This window comes from Heptranchias perlo, chromosome 18 (genome assembly GCF_035084215.1).
Source record: "Heptranchias perlo isolate sHepPer1 chromosome 18, sHepPer1.hap1, whole genome shotgun sequence".
Lineage (NCBI taxonomy): Eukaryota > Metazoa > Chordata > Chondrichthyes > Hexanchiformes > Hexanchidae > Heptranchias > Heptranchias perlo.
The window spans coordinates 56,175,128-56,198,498 of record NC_090342.1 but is presented as its reverse complement, the minus strand read 5'-3'; the positions used below and the strand labels follow the sequence as shown (position 1 = coordinate 56,198,498).

Sequence of the window (23,371 nt, the reverse complement as noted above, 5' to 3'; positions counted from 1 at the left end):
CCACAACAACTACTTGCATTTATATAGCGCTTTTAAGGTAGTAAAACACCCCAAGGTGCTTCACAGGAGCCTAATCAGACAAAATGTGACACTGAGCTAAATAAGGAGCTATTAGGACCAAAAGATTCGTCAAAGAGGTAGGTTTTAAGAAGCGTCTTAAAGGAGGAGAGAGAGGTAGAGAGGTGGAGAGGTTTAGGGAGGGAATTCCAGAGCTTAGGGCCCAGGCAGCTGAAGGCACGGCCATCAATGATGGAGCGATGAAAATCAGGGATATGCAAGAGGCCAGAATTGGAGGAGCGCAGAGATCTCAGAGGATTGTAGGGCTGGAGGAGTTTACAGGGATAGGGAGGAGCGAGGCCATGGATGGATTTGAACATAAGGAGAGAATTTTAAATGAGAGGCATTGCCGGACCAGGAGCCAGTGTAGGTCAGCGAGCACAGGGGTGATGGGTGAACGGGACTTGGTGCGGGTTAGGAGATGGGCAGCAGAGTTTTGGATGAGCTGAAGTTTATGGAGGGTGGAAGATGGGAGGCCGGCCAGAAGAGCATTAAAATAGCCGAGTCTGGAAATAATAAAGGCATGGGTGAGGGTTTCAGCAGCAGGTGGGCTGAGGCAGTGGTAGAGACAGGCGATGTTACGGAGATAGAAGTAGGCGGCCTTGGTGATCTCACTCAGGTACTTTCTCCCTCTCCAACCCTCCTCTTTTATCCTTGTACTCTTCTTTCCCTTACCTCCCCAGTCCAGGCAGACACTCTCAGCTACTCTCCTCTCTCCCCCCCTCCCAACCGCCACCACTCAAAGCTTCTACCTGGATCCTCCGGTTGTTCCTCACCTTGCGAGAATTCCCACCCTCAGCTTCGTTCGATCCCTAAAAGTTTCCAGCAGCCACCAGACTCGGGTAGGGGTCCCGGAATGTGGGTGAAGGGCACCGGACTGTGCTGATGGGTGGATGTGAACACTGGCACGTGGACTGCCCCCATTTGTGAAAGATGCCACGTATGGCAAAGAGTCAGCCAACCTATGAAATGTAGCCATGTTAGCTCATGACTCAATGGTTGCCTTAGGCCCCCAGTCACTTTGAATTATTGTAAACAATTTTACAACACCAAGTTATAGTCCAGCAATTTTATTTTAAATTCACAAGCTTTCGGAGGCTTCCTCCTTCCTCAGGTGAACGATGTCGTTCACCTGAGGAAGGAGGAAGCCTCCGAAAGCTTGTGAATTTAAAATAAAATTGCTGGACTATAACTTGGTGTTGTAAAATTGTTTACAATTGTCAACCCCAGTCCATCACCGGCATCTCCACATCATGACTTTGAATTATAACAGGGTTGTTTAATATAAGATGTACAAGTGAACTAAGCAATGAGATAAGTGGATGATTGTTCAGAAACTAAGGGGGTAACCTAGCATGGCCTGGTTAGGATCATAGGTTCAATGAGACCCAAGTGGGCTATGAGGAGAGACAAGGAGAAAATAAAGGGGAAACGAACAGGGGAATGTTGGTCAGACACGGGAGAGAATTACACATCTGTACCACGTGATCGTGCCCTGAGTATCATGTGACAGAACACAGCCATATTTATGCTCTTGATACTGAACATCACCTCCATCATATGACTCATGACCAACTGTCTCACACCCAGCATTTGTCCGATGTTGGCTGCTCTGGACCCTCGGAGGAACAGGAGGAGGCCATTCAACCCCTCGAGCCTGCTTTGCCTTTCAATTAGATCATGGCTGGTCTGTACCCAACTCCATTTACTCACCTTTACTCCATATCCTTTGATATCCTTACCTAACAAAAATCTATCAATCTCAGTCTTGAAAGTTCCAATTGAGCCTCAGCATCCACAGTCTTTTTGGGGAGAGTTTTCCAGATTTCCACTCCCCTTTATATAAAGAAGTGCTTCCTGACTTCACCCCTGAACGGCCTTGCTCTAATTTTAAGCCTATGTCCCCTTGTTCTGGACTCTCCCACCAGAGGAAATAGTTTCTCAGTATCTAACCTATCGAATCCCTTAAATCATTTTAAAGACCTTAATTAGATCAGCCCTTGACTTTCCTTGTGAATATTGTGCCACTAAAGACCTTAACTTTTCAGTAGCTTGCAATTGTTGCATTAATCTTACAAAATAGAAAAATAAATCATAGCATTGCATGTTTGTGGACACTGAGGACGATTGCAGCACTCCTAATGTCCCTCGCCCCCACCTGGGCTAAGATCAGCTAACTCAACACACACCAAGGAATCAACCCTGGGACCTCCTGCTCTGTTGGTCACAATGGGCACGATCAATTTCTCTTTAAATTGAGGCTAACCTCTTCAGAATATGCTCTCCCTGTGCTCTACGAGATCAATGTATTCTGGTCAGTACCTTACTCCCTCAGTACGAGAGCTTGGGGCAAACTTTCAAATAATGTGCTTACATATGGGTATAAATTGTGTTACAGGTACACATGCAATGGGAAGTAGGTTGAGAGATAAGTAAAAATAATGCACCAGAGAGATAGAGGGAGAGAGAGATACATGGAGAGAAAGAGGTAGAGTTGGAGAGAGAGCGAGAGAGAGAATGTCCTTCAAGTCGTCTGAATGGAAGCCATCTCACTCCAGTGTTCCCAGAAGTATAGAGGATGCACCTTGTCCCCTCCCACACACAGTGACAGGATGTTCGATCAGCACAAACTCAGAGAGCACAGGTTCTTTTTTTTGAGGGCTTTAAACGCATATTCTGATACGACAATATTTTAATTACAGGCTTCGGAAAGTACGCCCGAGTTTTCAAATTGGATCGCAGCTCGATTTTGAAAGCCTCGACGACGGACTTAGATCATGGTGACGCTGTTCAGACTGCTGTAATCAGCAGGGACGGGCACTCCCTGGTCACAGGGTCCATCGATGAGACCATTCGGGTAAGGTGGGATTGTTGGATTTATCGTCATAGAGCACGGACTTGCAGTGCCAGCTTCATAAACCTGCACTCCATAAATCTCCTTCATCCATCCTGCACTACAACCCTGCCCAAAACCAGGTGACCTCGATACCTCCCTGCCGACCTTCAAATACCTCCTGACAAGTTATCTCTTCAACCTTCTCAAGGGCAACTAGGGATGGGCAATAAATGCCGACCTCACTAGCGACGCCCACAACTCAAGAATGAATTTTTTAAAAATGGTGGATTCTAATTGATCCTTAGAGTTTCTAGCCAAACAGCAACCCTCGGAGCTAGGCTGGAACGGCTACTGAGCCCGGCAGTGAGCTTGATTTACCTTCTTGCTTCCCGATGGTGAGACCTCCCACTTTAAAAAAGACCCTGATGTTGAAACTGTAGTCCCCATTTTAACCAAACCCACCTGGAGCATAAAATCGTACTGGGTGTAATATGGGTGACTGACCCGTTCCCGCCCAGTGGGTTAGGTTAAAATTGGGGCTTGCCTCCCTCAATGAAAATAAAAATGGGGAGAGATGTGAAACGGGCTGTCGACTCGCTTTCACCCGTTTTACACAATCTCATAAAGTCAACATCTATCACTCGGTGCGTCTCACCAGACCCACAGTCAACAGGTTCGTTGTCCTGGGTCAGACAACATGTTCCCGGCTCTCAGCTCCCTGCTCCCTGCTCTCAGCTCCCTGCTCCCAGCTCTCAGCTCCCTGCTCCCAGCTCTCAGCTCCCTGCTCCCGGCTCTCAGCTCCCTGCTCCCTGCTCTCAGCTCTCAGCTCCTAGCTCCTGGCTCCCAGCTCCCGGCTCCCAGCTCCCTGCTCCCTGCTCCCAGCTCCCTGCTCCCAGCTCCCTGCTCCCGGCTCCCTGCTCCCAGCTCCCTGCTCCCTGCTCCCAGCTCCCAGCTCCCTGCTCCCAGATCCCAGCTCCCTGCTCCCAGCTCCCTGCTCCCTGCTCCCTGCTCCCGGATCCCGGCTCCCTGCTCCCGGCTCCCTGCTCCCTGCTCCCGGATCCCGGCTCCCTGATCCCATCTCCCTGCTCCCTGCTCCCGGCTCCCGGCTCAAGGCTCCCTGCTCCCAGATCCCAGCTCCCTGCTCCCGGCTCCCTGTTCCCGGCTCCCTGCGCCCTGCTCCCTGCTCCCGGCTCCCAGCTCTCTGCTCCCGGCTCCCTGCTCCCTGTTCCCTGCTTCCGGCTCCCAGCTCTCTGCTCCCGGCTCCGTGCTCCCTTCTCCCAGCTCCCTGCTCCCTGCTCCCAGCTCCCTGCTCCCGGCTCCCTTCTCCCAGCTCCCTGCTCCCTGCTCCCAGCTCCCTGCTCCCGGCTCCCTGCTCCCGGATCCCGGCTCCCTGCTCCCTGCTCCCTGCTCCCGGATCCTGGCTCCCTGCTCCCGGCTCCCTGCTCCCGGCTCCCTGCACCCTGCTCCCTGCTCCCGGCTCCCTGCTCCCTGCTCCCTGCTCCCTGCTCCCTGCTCCCAACTCTCAGCTCGCTGCTCTCAGCTCCCTGCTCCTGGCTCCCGGCTCGCAGCTCTCTGCTCCCGGCTCCCAGCTCCCAGCTCCCTGCTCCCGGCTCCCGGCTCCCGGCTCCCGGCTCTCGGCTCCCGGCTCCCTGCTCTCAGCTCCCTGCTCTCAGCTCCCTGCTCCTGGCTCCCGGCTCGCAGCTCCTTGCTCCCAGCTCCCAACTCTCAGATCCCGTCTCTCAGCTCCCTGCTCCCTGCTCCCGGTTCCCTGCTCCCAGCTCCCTGCTCCCTGCTCCCAGCTCCCTGCTCCCTGCTCCCTGCTCCTGGCTCCTGGCTCGCAGCTCCTTGCTCCCTGCTCCCAACTCTCAGATCCCGTCTCTCAGCTCCCTGCTCCCTGCTCCCGGTTCCCTGCTCCCAGCTCCCGGTTCCCTGCTCCCTGCTCCCTGCTCCCAGCTCCCTGCTCCCTGCTCCCTGCTCCCAACTCTCAGCTCCCTGCTCTCAGCTCCTTGCTCCCTGCTCTCAGCTCCCTGCTCCCTGCTCCCAACTCCCAGCTCCCTGCTCCCTGCTCCCTGCTCCCAGCTCCCTGCTCCCTGCTCCCAACTCTCAGCTCACTGCTCCCGGCTCCATGCTCCCGGCTCCCGAGCGGTACTGGCAGCAGATCCACTGTCTTTTGCTCCAACTTGGGGAATGGAGTAGAAAGAAGCTCGAGAAAGGAGGGAGTAGTGTAGAATTTTAGGGAGCAGGTGGTGATTATAAGAAGCTGAGTTTTAGCCTTTGCATCCACTGAGGCATTATGGGATTCACTGAGGGATCCATTATATTCAAGTCATGAAAGGTCTTGAGCCAATCTCTGACACCCAGTGTTTCTGGTTATTGCTTTGTATTGAACAGTGCGATTGGGAGGTTGTCTGGAACACTGGTTTGGAGGAATGGGACAGCTGGGAGACTTGTAAACTGTTCAGTTAGCCCCTGTTTATTCCCTTTTCCTAGGTGTGGAGCTTATCACACAATGTGAAGCTGATGGGCTCGATGGAAGGGATGGGAGTTCCAATCACCTCGCTCTCAGTATCTGGGAACACCGTGATATCTGCGTCACGCACCGCCTACTACCTTAAGATCTGGAACCTTGCCTACAACCGCCAGCACAAAACCACAACACCGTTCTATAACCGCACTGCAATCACTGCCTTGTCGCAGGATGGGAACTTAGTGTGTTTCCCGAAAACTGGGGACTTGGAGAAAATAGTCATCTGGAATTCTAAAGAAGGTGAGGGCTTCGATCACTGAGGCAACTAGATATTACTGAAAATAACATGCCTGGTGTTAGCGGATTTTCCTGTTACTGTCACTACAAAAGGGTTGTTAATCCTTCAACAATAACTTCCGTATGATACAAGCCCGAGTGGCTATAAAAGAGCGACAGTTATAATACAACTGTCTTCAGATTACATTAATGACAAACCATCAATACAACCTAGTTTCCTGTGAATTCAGGATGATCAGACCTGACCTCCACAGACTACCTGTGGCAATCGACTTCCGACCATCCCCTCTCGAGAGCTCTAACTTTTGGGAGGGAGCATGCCCTATTTTTATACTATTCGGCAGGGTTGTTCTGTACGTAAGCCTCTCTGTCCTTATCTCCTGGTTGTAAAACATCCCACTGTGCTGACTCTGTGAAATACAGCCAAGGATGGCCATACTATGTTAGTGTGGCTACCTTACCCCTTATCTCTGCTGTTTGTTCTACGTCGGTCTTGCTTGGCACCTGCGATGTCTTTTGTTCATGTAGCCTTTCACTGTTATCAGGTCTTAGTATGTGGTTTCTTAGCAACTATCTGGTACGATCTGTTTCTTGACTTTATTTGATGTTCACTATTCTAATGCCTCAGCATTCTTTCAGTGACCTCCTGGGTTTCTGTAAGTTATCCTTCTCACAGGGATGCTGAACCTCACCCCCCTTTTACACCCGCCCTCATTCTAAGATGCTTGGCGCTATGCGAGCTGGTATCGCCCGTGCTTGTTTCAAACCATACTCTTACATTTCCCTCCTCGTGAACCTGAGTGAAACCACTCTGGTTTAATTTTCACTTTATCCCTCAACTATCTTCTTGGTCTTGCCTAAGATCACCTTGAGTTTACATTTTATCAACATTAGGTTTACACAAGCACATAGACATATACAAATTGTTTCTATGTTTCATTTGGTTAATACAGAAACCTACATATTATCAAGAAATCATGGACTTAAAAGATTCTCCAGCTCTCCTTTTACTAATATCCATCTTGTGGATATTTTTGCTCAGTATTATTTCTCCCTGGCCCAATTTCATTGTTAACTGAAGGGAATCGAACCCTGAATTTTGGAAATCCAAATTACTATGTCCCTCTTTAATTTAATTTCAATCCCTCTGATTGCTACCAGTGTTTCCTGATTGTTTCATTAATTAGTTGGTTTCTCTATGGACCATGCGTCAGTACCTTGTTTAAAAGGTTTTCTCACTCTCCTGGGCCACATTAACCATTTCATGTCTTGCTGTTGTCAAGTAACTGAGCCTGTCTGAGACCCGTTCTTCAGTGCATCTTCTTCCTGTATTTCCCCAATACTGTTCTTCTCACACGCAACATATAAAAGGTAATAATTTTCTGTTGGCCGGTTTCTTTTTCCTCATGGTATTTCCGAATGTGTTTTCCATGGCACACGTCATATGTCCAGTCAGATTCAACCCTGTAAGAGCAACTGATCTGTTTGAAGAGTGGTTCCACTAGCTCACCAGGCCACAGGCCTTTGTTATCATGTTCCGTTTCCAATTGATGGCAACATACATTTGTGTCATTCATGTCCACTGTAGCCATTCTTGGGCTTTCAGATTATCTTATCAAAAGATCGGGGGGTGCCTGGAGGTCTTTGTTTATCTCCCCCTGCATGGTCCTGATGTCTGGATAGTGGTCATGCCATCAAATGCAGTTTTCTCATTGTCCATTATAAGCAAGGACACAAATATCTCCAAGAGAAAGCTATCAATTACTATTCTCAACTACACTTTCCTGACTTTCACTAGATTGCAGATTTATATGCCAATTAATTTAAATAAAATGCAACGGTTGTTGCTCGGTGAATTAAAAACAGATGTCAGTGTCCTTGGAACGGGTTAACTTCTTTGCAGAAACAAAATGAGCCAGATATCATCAGACGTACGCAGTGTTCCCAGCTACCTCAATGTCACTTTTACATAAATTTTTTAAAAACCTTTCGTGTGGGGAGATAGCATTTCAGTTTGTTCATGTCAATTTTCTTTTTAAAAAAAAGTTCTTGTGCCTGGCCTTTTTATCTACAAATGTGGTAAATTAAATTTCAATTGTTGTTAAAGCATTTAGCATTTATTTCAGATAATTCTTATTCAAGCAATCATTAGACCAAGCTCACTCCCCTCCGATGTCCGCTGGATATGTGTGACCATTGGACAATCTCTTCTCTGCGTTCTGTGGGGATGATCATTTAGTTCTGATGACGGACCAATTTATCCGTGCCTATGGTGATGTCCTCCCCATTTTTAGGATATCCCTGAGGCCACGGGCCTGTGCCCTGTACAGCGGCCTGCAGCTGCTCGATCCAGGGATCCTTGTTTCGCAATTCTGTCAAATTTAACTTCACAAGCCACTCGGACAGGAGCTATCCGAGGTCGCTTGATAATGGGTGGGGCCCACCGTTCACCACTCTGCTGGAAAGCTTTAGCCAATAAATCAGCTTTTCTATTTTCTGCCTCCCACGGCATGCTTTTAGAAAATGCCTTTACTTTTACAATATGCATTCGATTTCGGGCCAGTTCCAAAGTTTTTTTTGTAAGAGGTCAGGGGTGGGCAATGACTTTCCATCCACTGAGGTGAACCCTGCCTTCTCCCAGAGAGGTAAATATTCACTCAGTGACAAATAAGTAAAATGGCTGTTGGAGAAAATGGCGAGGGCTCGTTGCCCGACACCCATCTGGAGGTCAGAGGTCGCTGTGGCTAATTCAGCTCGCTGTGCTGATCGGCCTCCAATTAAATCTTCTAATGCACCTGACAATAACAACTTGGTGGGGGAGTGGGCAGTCAGAAGTTCGACTTTATCTAATCTGTGATACAGGCAAATTTGTCAGTGGTCCAGTAGACAGTTAAAAGGTGTTTCTCACAGGCGGTGAACGCCTGTTCCGCCGATGGCGGTGTTTGAGAGGCAGATGTTACAGGAACCTGAACACCATGTTGTTCTTGGAACAAAACAGCTGACACCACAATGTCGCTCTTCACAACTCCGAGGACGTGTGGTTCACCAGCCTTTGGGGTTTAATAAAAATCCACTCACTGTGATCACTTCTAACAGTTCTTTTAACAGATCGTAATGTTGTTCCATAGTCTCTGTATGTAACAAAATATCATCCACATACTGGACTATTGCCGATTTATCAGAAAATTCAGTCAAGATGTCCTTCAACATCTGATGAGAAATGGAGGGGGAGTTGTGAAATCCCTGTAGTAAACAAGTCCAGGTAGACTGTTGCTCTCATAGGGTGAAAGCAAATTTATACTGGCACTGACTGGTCAAGGGGATGGACCAAAATCCATTTGAAATGTAAATATCTTGGAATTGGCTGATGTTTTCATCAATGTCTTGGGGAAGGAGGCTACCATCGGGGATACCACAGGACAGTATTTGTTGACCTCTCAGTAGTCAATGGTTAACTGCCATGAGCCATCGGGTTTATGGATGGGCCAAATTGGGGAGTTACAAGTGCTTGTTGTCTATCTCAGGACTCCCTGTTTGACCAGTGACTCCACTGCCCTCGCTAATGGTATCTCCGCTTCCTGTGGGAAACGGTATTGTTGGGCTGGTCGGGGGGTGTCAGGTCCGTCAATCTGTACGACTCGCTGTATTCTGCCACACTCATTCTTGTGTTATGCCCAGCAGGGGCGGTCTTTAGCTGTTCATCAAATTCTCTCTGTTCCTGTCGAAGGAACACTATTGGGTCACATTGACCTTGTATCCCTTTTGACCAGATTCGTCCTGTCCGGTCCTGGCCTATGACCAGCCCTCCTTGCGGAGCGTCTGCACCCATTTGCCACAAACACATCTTTACCAAGTCCACAGCTTTCCCATCCAATCGACTCCGAAGATACCATCCTCCATCAACTGTCCTTTTTGAACCCACACTATCGTGTGGCGAGTATTTACATCTCCTACTGTAACTTCCGTCTCTACCATCTTCCCCGTATCACCTCCTCCTCCAAAGCCCCCCAGCTCTATTGTGCCTTGAAGTTCAAATTGTTGGTGAAGTGGGCCCTATACCACGGTATGTGACACGTCAATATCTACTAGTAATATTTTTGGGCGGCCTCCAACCCGTCCTTTGGTATGGGGTCTTCCGTAAGGATCCTGGTGCAATGGACACAAGGCTCCCTTGACTGGAGAGGCCTCACACCGTTATTTCATCTGTCCCTGACTTTCATGGGGTGGCACTGAGCTCTTTATGTTTCCACACTGGGGGGAGGGAAATGTTGGGGAAGGGTAGGAATGGAGTGATCTAAAGCACTCCTTCAAGAATTCTATCTCTTGTCTCAGAGTGTATATCTCGGATTTTAATCTTTCCTCCAGCTCCTGTATTTTCCTTTGACAGTGGGTATGATCTCCCGCTCCTGCTACACTATGCCGGTTGTCCAGGCTTTGACCTCGGACTCCTTGTAGGGCACTACTCAACTCATCTACCTTCTTTTTCCATATTTTATCCTGACCTTCCTGTTGTTGTAGTTCGGCATTACATGCTACTAATTTTCTGGCTCTATTTGCACCTTCGGTTTGAAGGTAATCTACTGACACAGCCAAAGTCATGTTGTGAGCAGTTGTATGAGCGAATTGATTTTCCACCTCTAATTTTTGTTCCATCAACTTTTTGTTGAGGTCTCCCTCGGTTTCTAATTGTTTCTTAAGTTTTATAATTTGCTGTCCTTGCCGTAGCACGACGAGAGCCTTCCACTTTCCTTTCTCACATGCTTTTCCTTGGTTCATGTCTAACCTGTTCTAAGTTTTCTGCTTTTTCTATCAAGGAGATTTATTAACTCTTAGATAGTCCAATGACACGACATTTCCCAATTCTTGTCATAGAGATACGAGATATCCTTTATTTAATCTTTTCAGTTTTTCCACTTTTGATCAGAGCCAATCACAAGATAAAAGGGGTCCTGCTAGTTTGCTAACAGCGATCACATTTCAGTACAACCAAGATGATTAGCTCAAAATTTCCAAAATTGATGCATTGTACTCGGGAACAAGATATTGTTCTTCGATTACAGTTACACACAACATTAACACCTTACACATCAATGCACGCCCACCATTACTCATCATAACTACAATCAGATCAATTCATGTTCACCAGTACTCAACACAACTCCAATCAGATCAATTCATGTTCACCAACACTCAACACAACTCCAATCAGATCAATTCACGCTCACCAATACTCAACACAACTCCAATCAGATCAATTCATGTTCACCAGTACTCAACACAACTCCAATCAGATCAATTCATGTTCACCAATACTCAACACAACTCCAATCAGATCAATTCACGCTCACCAATACTCATCATAACTACAATCAGATCAATTCATGCCCACCAATACTCATCATAACTCCAATCAGATCAATTCATGCCCACCAATACTCAACACAACTCCAATCAGATCAATTCATGCCCACCAATACTCAACACAACTCCAATCAGATCAATTCATGCCCACCAATACTCAACACAACTCCAATCAGATCAATTCATGCCCACCAATACTCAACACAACTCCAATCAGATCAATTCACGCTCACCAATACTCAACACAACTCCAATCAGATCAATTCATGTTCATCATTACCGTAGCCCACAACAGTGAAAAGAAAGCACTCACAATGAGGACAGAAAAGAGACAGTACACTGGAAACAAAAGATCACATTCTGTAGCTTGTGACCCTCTCCCTTTCTCCTTCTTGATTCCATTATCGACTCCACTTTCTTTACTTAAACCAAATTTCAATTTCTGATGTTTGTGATTTAACTCCATTCTACACCAACTCAAAGTCTCAAGCTCACAGTCTGTGTCCTCACACAAGCCTGGGGTGGGGAAGGTCCCTCCCTCCATCTTTCTTTTTGTGCTTCTTTCCTCCTCATCTTTCAACCTACCCTTCTGAATTTCAACTTTCTCTCTCAACCTCCCGAAATCCTGTGGCTGAAACGACCAGACTCCTGCTTTCCAATCCTCCTCTTTAATTTCCTTAATTTCCAGAGATGGGAGAGGAAGGTTTCTCAATATAGACAGTGATGGGAGGGGGGGGGGGGTTTCTCAATATAGACAGTGATGGGAGGGGGGGGTTTGTGAATATAGACAGTGATGGGAGGGGAGGGTTTGTGAATATAGACAGTGATGGGAGGGGGGGTTTGTGAATATAGACAGTGATGGGAGGGGGGGTTTGTGAATAGAGACAGTGATGGGAGGGGGGGGTTTGTGAATATAGACAGTGATGGGAGGGGGGGGTTTGTGAATATAGACAGTGATGGGAGGGGGGGGTTTGTGAATATAGACAGTGATGGGGGGGGGGTTTGTGAATATCGACAGTGATGGGAGGGGGGGTTTGTGAATATAGACAGTGATGGGAGGGGGGGGTTTGTGAATATAGACAGTGATGGGAGGGGGGGGTTTGTGAATATAGACAGTGATGGGAGGGGGGGGGTTTGTGAATATAGACAGTGATGGGAGGGGGGGGTTTGTGAATATAGACTGTGATGGGAGGGGGGGGTTTGTGAATATAGACAGTGATGGGAGGGGGGGGGTTGTGAATATAGACAGTGATGGGAGGGGGGGGTTTGTGAATATAGACAGTGATGGGAGGGGGGGGTTTGTGAATATGGACAGTGATGGGAGGGGGGGTTTGTGAATATAGACAGTGATGGGAGGGGGGGTTTGTGAATATAGACAGTGATGGGAGGGGGGGGTTTGTGAATATGGACAGTGATGGGAGGGGGGGTTTGTGAATATAGACAGTGATGGGAGGGGGGGTTTGTGAATATCGACAGTGATGGGAGGGGGGGTTTGTGAATATAGACAGTGATGGGAGGGGGGGGGGGTTGTGAATATAGACAGTGATGGGAGGGGGGGTTTTGTGAATATAGACAGTGATGGGAGGGGGGGGTTTGTGAATATAGACAGTGATGGGAGGGGGGGGTTTGTGAATATAGACAGTGATGGGAGGGGGGGGGGTTTGTGAATATAGACAGTGATGGGAGGGGGGGTTTGTGAATATAGAAAGTGATGGGAGGGGGGGGTTTGTGAATATAGACAGTGATGGGAGGGGGGGTTTGTGAATATAGAAAGTGATGGGAGGGGGGGGTTTGTGAATATCGACAGTGATGGGAGGGGGGGGTTTGTGAATATAGACAGTGATGGGAGGGGGGGGTTTGTGAATATAGACAGTGATGGGAGGGGGGGTTTGTGAATATAGACAGTGATGGGAGGGGGGGTTTGTGAATATAGACAGTGATGGGAGGGGGGGTTTGTGAATATAGACAGTGATGGGAGGGGGGGTTTGTGAATATAGACAGTGATGGGAGGGGGGGGTTTGTGAATATAGACAGTGATGGGAGGGGGGGTTTGTGAATATAGACAGTGATGGGAGGGGGGGGTTTGTGAATATAGACAGTGATGGGAGGGGGGGGTTTGTGAATATAGAAAGTGATGGGAGGGGGGGTTTGTGAATATGGACAGTGATGGGAGGGGGGGGTTTGTGAATATAGACAGTGATGGGAGGGGGGGGTTTGTGAATATGGACAGTGATGGGAGGGGGGGGTTTGTGAATATAGACAGTGATGGGAGGGGGGGGTTTGTGAATATAGACAGTGATGGGAGGGGGGGTTTGTGAATATAGACAGTGATGGGAGGGGGGGTTTGTGAATATAGACAGTGATGGGAGGGGGGGTTTGTGAATATCGACAGTGATGGGAGGGGGGGGTTTGTGAATATAGACAGTGATGGGAGGGGGGGTTTGTGAATATAGAAAGTGATGGGAGGGGGGGGTTTGTGAATATAGACAGTGATGGGAGGGGGGGTTTGTGAATATAGACAGTGATGGGAGGGGGGGTTTGTGAATATCGACAGTGATGGGAGGGGGGGGTTTGTGAATATAGACAGTGATGGGAGGGGGGGTTTGTGAATATAGAAAGTGATGGGAGGGGGGGGGTTTGAGAATATAGACAGTGATGGGAGGGGGGGGTTTGTGAATATAGACAGTGATGGGAGGGGGGGTTTGTGAATATAGACAGTGATGGGAGGGGGGGGGTTTGTGAATATAGACAGTGATGGGAGGGGGGGTTTGTGAATATAGACAGTGATGGGAGGGGGGGGTTTGTGAATATAGACAGTGATGGGAGGGGGGGGTTTGTGAATATAGACAGTGATGGGAGGGGGGGGTTTGTGAATATAGACAGTGATGGGAGGGGGGGGTTTGTGAATATAGACAGTGATGGGAGGGGGGGTTTGTGAATATAGACAGTGATGGGAGGGGGGGGTTTGTGAATATGGACAGTGATGGGAGGGGGGGTTTGTGAATATAGACAGTGATGGGAGGGGGGGGGTTTGTGAATATAGACAGTGATGGGAGGGGGGGTTTGTGAATATAGACAGTGATGGGAGGGGGGGGTTTGTGAATATAGACAGTGATGGGAGGGGGGGGTTTGTGAATATAGACAGTGATGGGAGGGGGGGGTTTGTGAATATAGACAGTGATGGGAGGGGGGGTTTGTGAATATAGACAGTGATGGGAGGGGGGGTTTGTGAATATAGACAGTGATGGGAGGGGGGGTTTGTGAATATGGACAGTGATGGGAGGGGGGGTTTGTGAATATAGACAGTGATGGGAGGGGGGGGTTTGTGAATATAGACAGTGATGGGAGGGGGGGTTTGTGAATATCGACAGTGATGGGAGGGGGGGGTTTGTGAATATAGAAAGTGATGGGAGGGGGGGTTTGTGAATATGGACAGTGATGGGAGGGGGGGGTTTGTGAATATGGACAGTGATGGGAGGGGGGGTTTGTGAATATGGACAGTGATGGGAGGGGGGGTTTGTGAATATGGACAGTGATGGGAGGGGGGGTTTGTGAATATGGACAGTGATGGGAGGGGGGGTTTGTGAATATCGACAGTGATGGGAGGGGGGGTTTGTGAATATGGACAGTGATGGGAGGGGGGGTTTGTGAATATCGACAGTGATGGGAGGGGGGGTTTGTGAATATGGACAGTGATGGGAGGGGGGGGTTTGTGAATATAGAAAGTGATGGGAGGGGGGGGTTTGTGAATATGGACAGTGATGGGAGGGGGGGTTTGTGAATATGGACAGTGATGGGAGGGGGGGGTTTGTGAATATAGACAGTGATAGGAGGGGGGGGGTTTGTGAATATAGACAGTGATGGGAGGGGGGGTTTGTGAATATAGACAGTGATGGGAGGGGGGGGTTTGTGAATATGGACTGTGATGGGAGGGGGGGTTTGTGAATATAGAAAGTGATGGGAGGGGGGGGTTTGTGAATATGGACAGTGATGGGAGGGGGGGGTTTGTGAATATAAACAGTGATGGGAGGGGGGGGTTTGTGAATATGGACAGTGGTGGGAGGGGGGGGTTTGTGAATATGGACAGTGATGGGAGGGGGGGGTTTGTGAATATGGACAGTGATGGGAGGGGGGGGTTTGTGAATATAAACAGTGATGGGAGGGGGGGGTTTGTGAATATAGAAAGTGATGGGAGGGGGGGTTTTGTGAATATAGACAGTGATGGGAGGGGGGGAGGGGTTTGTGAATATAGAAAGTGATGGGAGGGGGGGTTTTGTGAATATGGACAGTGATGGGAAGGGGGGGGGGTTTGTGAATATCGACAGTGATGGGAGGGGGGGGTTTGAGAATATAGACAGTGATGGGAGGGGGGGGTTTGTGAATATCGACAGTGATGGGAGGGGGGGGTTTGTGAATATAGACAGTGATGGGAGGGGGGGGGGTTTGTGAATATCGACAGTGATGGGAGGGGGGGTTTGTGAATATAGACAGTGATGGGAGGGGGGGTTTGTGAATATAGACAGTGATGGGAGGGGGGGTTTGTGAATATCGACAGTGATGGGAGAGGGGGGTTTGTGAATATAAACAGTGATGGGAGGGGGGGGGTTTGTGAATATCGACAGTGATGGGAGAGGGGGGTTTGTGAATATAAACAGTGATGGGAGGGGGGGGTTTGTGAATATAGACAGTGATGGGAGGGGGGGGTTTGTGAATATAGACAGTGATGGGAGGGGGGGGTTTGTGAATATAGACAGTGATGGGAGGGGAGGTTTGTGAATATAGACAGTGATGGGGGGGGGGGGTTTGTGAATATAGACAGTGATGGGAGGGGGGGGGTTTGTGAATATCGACAGTGATGGGAGGGGGGGGTTTGTGAATATCGACAGTGATGGGAGGGGGGGGTTTGTGAATATCGACAGTGATGGGAGGGGGGGTTTGTGAATATGGACAGTGATGGGAGGGGGGGGTTTGTGAATATGGACAGTGATGGGAGGGGGGGGTTTGTGAATATAGACAGTGATGGGAGGGGGGGTTTGTGAATATCGACAGTGATGGGAGGGGGGGGTTTGTGAATATAGACAGTGATGGGAGGGGGGGTTTGTGAATATCGACAGCGATGGGAGGGGGGGTTTGTGAATATCGACAGTGATGGGAGGGGGGGTTTGTGAATATCGACAGCGATGGGAGGGGGGGTTTGTGAATATCGACAGTGATGGGAGGGGGGGGGTTTGTGAATATGGACAGTGATGGGAGGGGGGGTTTGTGAATATGGACAGTGATGGGAGGGGGGGGTTTGTGAATATGGACAGTGATGGGAGGGGGGGGGTTTGTGAATATGGACAGTGATGGGAGGGGGGGGTTTGTGAATATAGACAGTGATGGGAGGGGGGGGTTTGTGAATATCGACAGTGATGGGAGGGGGGGGTTTGTGAATATGGACAGTGATGGGAGGGGGGGGTTTGTGAATATAGACAGTGATGGGAGGGGGGGGTTTGTGAATATAGACAGTGATGGGAGGGGGGGGTTTGTGAATATAGACAGTGATGGGAGGGGGGGGTTTGTGAATATAGACAGTGATGGGAGGGGGGGGTTTGTGAATATAGACAGTGATGGGAGGGGGGGGTTTGTGAATATCGACAGTGATGGGAGGGGGGGGTTTGTGAATATGGACAGTGATGGGAGGGGGGGGTTTGTGAATATAGACAGTGATGGGAGGGGGGGGGTTTGTGAATATAGACAGTGATGGGAGGGGGGGGTTTGTGAATATAGACAGTGATGGGAGGGGGGGTTTGTGAATATAGACAGTGATGGGAGGGGGGGGTTTGTGAATATAGACAGTGATGGGAGGGGGGGTTTGTGAATATAGACAGTGATGGGAGGGGGGGTTTGTGAATATGGACAGTGATGGGAGGGGGGGTTTGTGAATATGGACAGTGATGGGAGGGGGGGGTTTGTGAATATGGACAGTGATGGGAGGGGGGGGGTTTGTGAATATAGACAGTGATGGGAGGGGGGGGTTTGTGAATATAGACAGTGATGGGAGGGGGGGTTTGTGAATATAGACAGTGATGGGAGGGGGGGTTTGTGAATATAGACAGTGATGGGAGGGGGGGGTTTGTGAATATAGACAGTGATGGGAGGGGGGGGTTTGTGAATATAGACAGTGATGGGGGGGGGGGGTTTGTGAATATAGACAGTGATGGGAGGGGGGGGTTTGTGAATATAGACAGTGATGGGGGGGGGGGGTTTGTGAATATAGACAGTGATGGGAGGGGGGGGTTTGTGAATATAGACAGTGATGGGGGGGGGGTTTGTAAATATAGACAGTGATGGGAGGGGGGGTTTGTGAATATAGACAGTGATGGGAGGGGGGGGGTTTGTGAATATAGACAGTGATGGGAGGGGGGGGGTTTGTGAATATAGACAGTGATGGGAGGGGGGGGTTTGTGAATATCGACAGTGATGGGAGGGGGGGGGTTTGTGAATATAGACAGTGATGGGAGGGGGGGGTTTGTGAATATCGACAGTGATGGGAGGGGGGGGTTGTGAATATAGACAGTGATGGGAGGGGGGGGTTTGTGAATATAGACAGTGATGGGAGGGGGGGGTTTGTGAATATGGACAGTGATGGGAGGGGGGGTTTGTGAATATAGACAGTGATGGGAGGGGGGGGTTTGTGAATATGGACAGTGATGGGAGGGGGGGCTTTGTGAATATAGACAGTGATGGGAGGGGGGGGGTTTGTGAATATAGACAGTGATGGGAGGGGGGGGTTTGTGAATATAGACAGTGATGGGAGGGGGGGGTTGTGAATATAGACAGTGATGGGAGGGGGGGGTTTGTGAATATAGACAGTGATGGGAGGGGGGGGTTTGTGAATATGGACAGTGATGGGAGGGGGGGGTTTGTGAATATAGACAGTGATGGGAGGGGGGGGGTTTGTGAATATGGACAGTGATGGGAGGGGGGGGTTTGTGAATATAGACAGTGATGGGAGGGGGGGGTTTGTGAATATAGACAGTGATGGGAGGGGGGGGGGTTTGTGAATATAGACAGTGATGGGAGGGGGGGGGGTTTGTGAATATAGACAGTGATGGGAGGGGGGGGTTTGTGAATATAGACAGTGATGGGAGGGGGGGGGTTTTGTGAATATAGACAGTGATGGGAGGGGGGGGTTTGTGAATATAGACAGTGATGGGAGGGGGGGGGGTTTGTGAATATAGACAGTGATGGGAGGGGGGGGGGTTTGTGAATATAGACAGTGATGGGAGGGGGGGTTTGTGAATATAGACAGTGATGGGAGGGGGGGTTTGTGAATATGGACAGTGATGGGGGGGGGGGGTTTGTGAATATCGACAGTGATGGGAGGGGGGGTTTGTGAATATAGACAGTGATGGGAGGGGGGGTTTGTGAATATGGACAGTGATGGGAGGGGGGGGTTTGTGAATATGGACAGTGATGGGAGGGGGGGGTTTGTGAATATAGACAGTGATGGGGGGGGGGGGTTTGTGAATATAGACAGTGATGGGGGGGGGGGGTTTGTGAATATCGACAGTGATGGGAGGGGGGGTTTGTGAATATAGACAGTGATGGGAGGGGGGGGGGTTTGTGAATATAGACAGTGATGGGAGGGGGGGGTTTGTGAATATCGACAGTGATGGGAGGGGGGGGTTTGTGAATATGGACAGTGATGGGAGGGGGGGTTTATGAATATAGACAGTGATGGGAGGGGGGGGTTTGTGAATATAGACAGTGATGGGAGGGGGGGGTTTGTGAATATAGACAGTGATGGGAGGGGGGGGGTTTGTGAATATAGACAGTGATGGGAGGGGGGGGTTTGTGAATATAGACAGTGATGGGAGGGGGGGGTTTGTGAATATAGACAGTGATGGGAGGGGGGGTTTGTGAATATAGACAGTGATGGGAGGGGGGGGTTTGTGAATATAGACAGTGATGGGAGGGGGGGGTTTGTGAATATAGACAGTGATGGGAGGGGGGGTTTGTGAATATAGACAGTGATGGGAGGGGGGGGGTTTGTGAATATAGACAGTGATGGGAGGGGGGGGTTTGTGAATATAGACAGTGATGGGAGGGGGGGTTTTGTGAATATAGACAGTGATGGGAGGGGGGGGTTTGTGAATATAGACAGTGATGGGAGGGGGGGGTTTGTGAATAGAGACAGTGATGGGAGGGGGGGGGTTTGTGAATATCGACAGTGATGGGAGGGGGGGGTTTGTGAATATCGACAGTGATGGGAGGGGGGGGGGTTTGTGAATATAGACAGTGATGGGAGGGGGGGGTTTGTGAATATAGACAGTGATGGGAGGGGGGGGTTTGTGAATATAGACAGTGATGGGAGGGGGGGGTTTGTGAATATAGACAGTGATGGGAGGGGGGGTTTGTGAATAGAGACAGTGATGGGAGGGGTGGGTTTGTGAATAGAGACAGTGATGGGAGGGGTGGGTTTGTGAATAGAGACAGTGATGGGAGGGGGGGGTTTGTGAATAGAGACAGTGATGGGAGGGGGGGGTTTGTGAATATAGACAGTGATGGGAGGGGGGGGTTTGTGAATATCGACAGTGATGGGAGGGGGGGTTTGTGAATATAGACAGTGATGGGAGGGGGGGGGGGTTTGTGAATATAGACAGTGATGGGAGGGGGGGGTTTGTGAATATAGAAAGTGATGGGAGGGGGGGGTTTGTGAATATAGACAGTGATGGGAGGGGGGGGTTTGTGAATATAGACAGTGATGGGAGGGGGGGGTTTGTGAATATAGAAAGTGATGGGAGGGGGGGGTTTGTGAATATAGACAGTGATGGGAGGGGGGGGTTTGTGAATATAGACAGTGATGGGAGGGGGGGGTTTGTGAATATAGACAGTGATGGGAGGGGGGGGTTTGTGAATATAGACAGTGATGGGAGGGGGGGGTTTGTGAATATAGACAGTGATGGGAGGGGGGGGTTTGTGAATATAGACAGTGATGGGAGGGGGGGGGGGTTTGTGAATATAGACAGTGATGGGAGGGGGGGGTTTGTGAATTTTGACAGTGATGGGAGGGGGGGTTTGTGAATATAGACAGTGATGGGAGGGGGGGTTTGTGAATATAGACAGTGATGGGAGGGGGGGGGTTTGTGAATATAGACAGTGATGGGAGGGGGGGTTTGTGAATATAGACAGTGATGGGAGGGGGGGTTTGTGAATATAGACAGTGATGGGAGGGGGGGGGTTTGTGAATATAGACAGTGATGGGAGGGGGGGGGTTTGTGAATATAGACAGTGATGGGAGGGGGGGTTTGTGAATATAGACAGTGATGGGAGGGGGGGGTTTGTGAATATAGACAGTGATGGGAGGGGGGGTTTGTGAATATGGACAGTGATGGGAGGGGGGGGGTTTGTGAATATAGACAGTGATGGGAGGGGGGGGTTTGTGAATATAGACAGTGATGGGAGGGGGGGGGGGTTTGTGAATATAGACAGTGATGGGAGGGGGGGGTTTGTGAATTTTGACAGTGATGGGAGGGGGGGTTTGTGAATATAGACAGTGATGGGAGGGGGGGGGTTTGTGAATATAGACAGTGATGGGAGGGGGGGGGTTTGTGAATATAGACAGTGATGGGAGGGGGGGGTTTGTGAATATGGACAGTGATGGGAGGGGGGGTTTGTGAATATAGACAGTGATGGGAGGGGGGGGGTTTGTGAATATAGAAAGTGATGGGAGGGGGGGGTTTGTGAATATAGACAGTGATGGGAGGGGGGGGTTTGTGAATATAGAAAGTGATGGGAGGGGGGGTTTGTGAATATAGACAGTGATGGGAGGGGGGGGTTTGTGAATATAGAAAGTGATGGGAGGGGGGGTTTGTGAATATAGACAGTGATGGGAGGGGGGGGTTTGTGAATATAGACAGTGATGGGAGGGGGGGGTTTGTGAATATAGACAGTGATGGGAGGGGGGGTTTGTGAATATAGACAGTGATGGGAGGGGGGGGTTTGTGAATATAGACAGTGATGGGAGGGGGGGGTTTGTGAATATAGACAGTGATGGGAGGGGGGGGGGTTTGTGAATATAGACAGTGATGGGAGGGGGGGGGTTTGTGAATATAGACAGTGATGGGAGGGGGGGGTTTGTGAATATAGACAGTGATGGGAGGGGGGGGTTTGTGAATATAGACAGTGATGGGAGGGGGGGGTTTGTGAATATAGACAGTGATGGGAGGGGGGGGTTTGTGAATATAGACAGTGATGGGAGGGGGGGGTTTGTGAATATAGACAGTGATGGGAGGGGGGGTTTGTGAATATAAACAGTGATGGGAGGGGGGGGTTTGTGAATATAGACAGTGATGGGAGGGGGGGTTTGTGAATATAAACAGTGATGGGAGGGGGGGTTTGTGAATATAAACAGTGATGGGAGGGGGGGGTTTGTGAATATCGACAGTGATGGGAGGGGGGGGGTTTGTGAATATAGACAGTGATGGGAGGGGGGGTTTGTGAATATGGACAGTGATGGGAGGGGGGGGTTTGTGAATATAGACAGTGATGGGAGGGGGGGTTTGTGAATATGGACAGTGATGGGAGGGGGGGTTTGTGAATATGGACAGTGATGGGAGGGGGGGGGTTGTGAATATGGACAGTGATGGGAGGGGGGGTTTGTGAATATAGACAGTGATAGTGATGGGAGGGGGGGTTTGTGAATATAGACAGTGATGGGAGGGGGGGTTTGTGAATATAGACAGTGATGGGAGGGGGGGGTTTGTGAATATAGACAGTGATGGGAGGGGGGGGTTGTGAATATAGACAGTGATGGGAGGGGGGGTTTGTGAATATAGACAGTGATGGGAGGGGGGGTTTGTGAATATCGACAGTGATGGGAGGGGGGGTTTGTGAATATAGACAGTGATGGGAGGGGGGGGTTTGTGAATATAGACAGTGATGGGAGGGGGGGTTTGTGAATATCGACAGTGATGGGAGGGGGGGTTTGTGAATATAGACAGTGATGGGAGGGGGGGGTTTGTGAATATAGACAGTGATGGGAGGGGGGGGTTTGTGAATATAGACAGTGATGGGAGGGGGGGGTTTGTGAATATAGACAGTGATGGGAGGGGGGGTTTGTGAATATCGACAGTGATGGGAGGGGGGTTTGTGAATATAGACAGTGATGGGAGGGGGGGTTTGTGAATATAGACAGTGATGGGAGGGGGGGGTTTGTGAATATAGACAGTGATGGGAGGGGGGGGTTTGTGAATATAGACAGTGATGGGAGGGGGGGTTTGTGAATATAGACAGTGATGGGAGGGGGGGTTTGTGAATATCGACAGTGATGGGAGGGGGGGTTTGTGAATATAGACAGTGATGGGAGGGGGGGGTTTGTGAATATAGACAGTGATGGGAGGGGGGGGTTTGTGAATATAGACAGTGATGGGAGGGGGGGGTTTGTGAATATAGACAGTGATGGGAGGGGGGGTTTGTGAATATAGACAGTGATGGGAGGGGGGGGTTTGTGAATATAGACAGTGATGGGAGGGGGGGTTTGTGAATATAGACAGTGATGGGAGGGGGGGTTTGTGAATATCGACAGTGATGGGAGGGGGGGTTTGTGAATATAGACAGTGATGGGAGGGGGGGGTTTGTGAATATAGACAGTGATGGGAGGGGGGGGTTTGTGAATATAGACAGTGATGGGAGGGGGGGGTTTGTGAATATCGACAGTGATGGGAGGGGGGGTTTGTGAATATCGACAGTGATGGGAGGGGGGGGTTTGTGAATATAGACAGTGATGGGAGGGGGGGTTTGTGAATATAGACAGTGATGGGAGGGGGGGTTGTGAATATAGACAGTGATGGGAGGGGGGGGTTTGTGAATATAGACAGTGATGGAGGGGGGGGTTTGTGAATATAGACAGTGATGGGAGGGGGGGTTTGTGAATATAGACAGTGATGGGAGGGGGGGGTTTGTGAATATAGACAGTGATGGGAGGGGGGGGTTTGTGAATATCGACAGTGATGGGAGGGGGGGGTTTGTGAATATCGACAGTGATGGGAGGGGGGGTTTGTGAATATCGACAGTGATGGGAGGGGGGGTTTGTGAATATAGACAGTGATGGGAGGGGGGGTTTGTGAATATAGACAGTGATGGGAGGGGGGGGTTTGTGAATATAGACAGTGATGGGAGGGGGGGTTTGTGATATAGACAGTGATGGAGGGGGGGTTTGTGAATATAGACAGTGATGGGAGGGGGGGTTTGTGAATATAGACAGTGATGGGAGGGGGGGGTTTGTGAATATAGACAGTGATGGGAGGGGGGGTTTGTGAATATAGACAGTGATGGGAGGGGGGGGTTTGTGAATATAGACAGTGATG

General features: G+C 49.8%; 1 protein-coding gene across 1 annotated transcript in view; it reads left to right on the top strand.

Annotated features, from left to right (window-relative positions):
• Positions 1-23,371, top strand: part of nwd1 (NACHT and WD repeat domain containing 1) — a 200,439-nt gene that overhangs the window by 117,838 nt on the left and 59,230 nt on the right. Inside the window, exons 15-16 of the mRNA XM_067999939.1 lie at positions 2,760-2,914; positions 5,384-5,660. Coding sequence (XP_067856040.1) covers positions 2,760-2,914; positions 5,384-5,660 — 432 coding nt within the window. The remainder of the gene's footprint in view (positions 1-2,759; positions 2,915-5,383; positions 5,661-23,371) is intronic.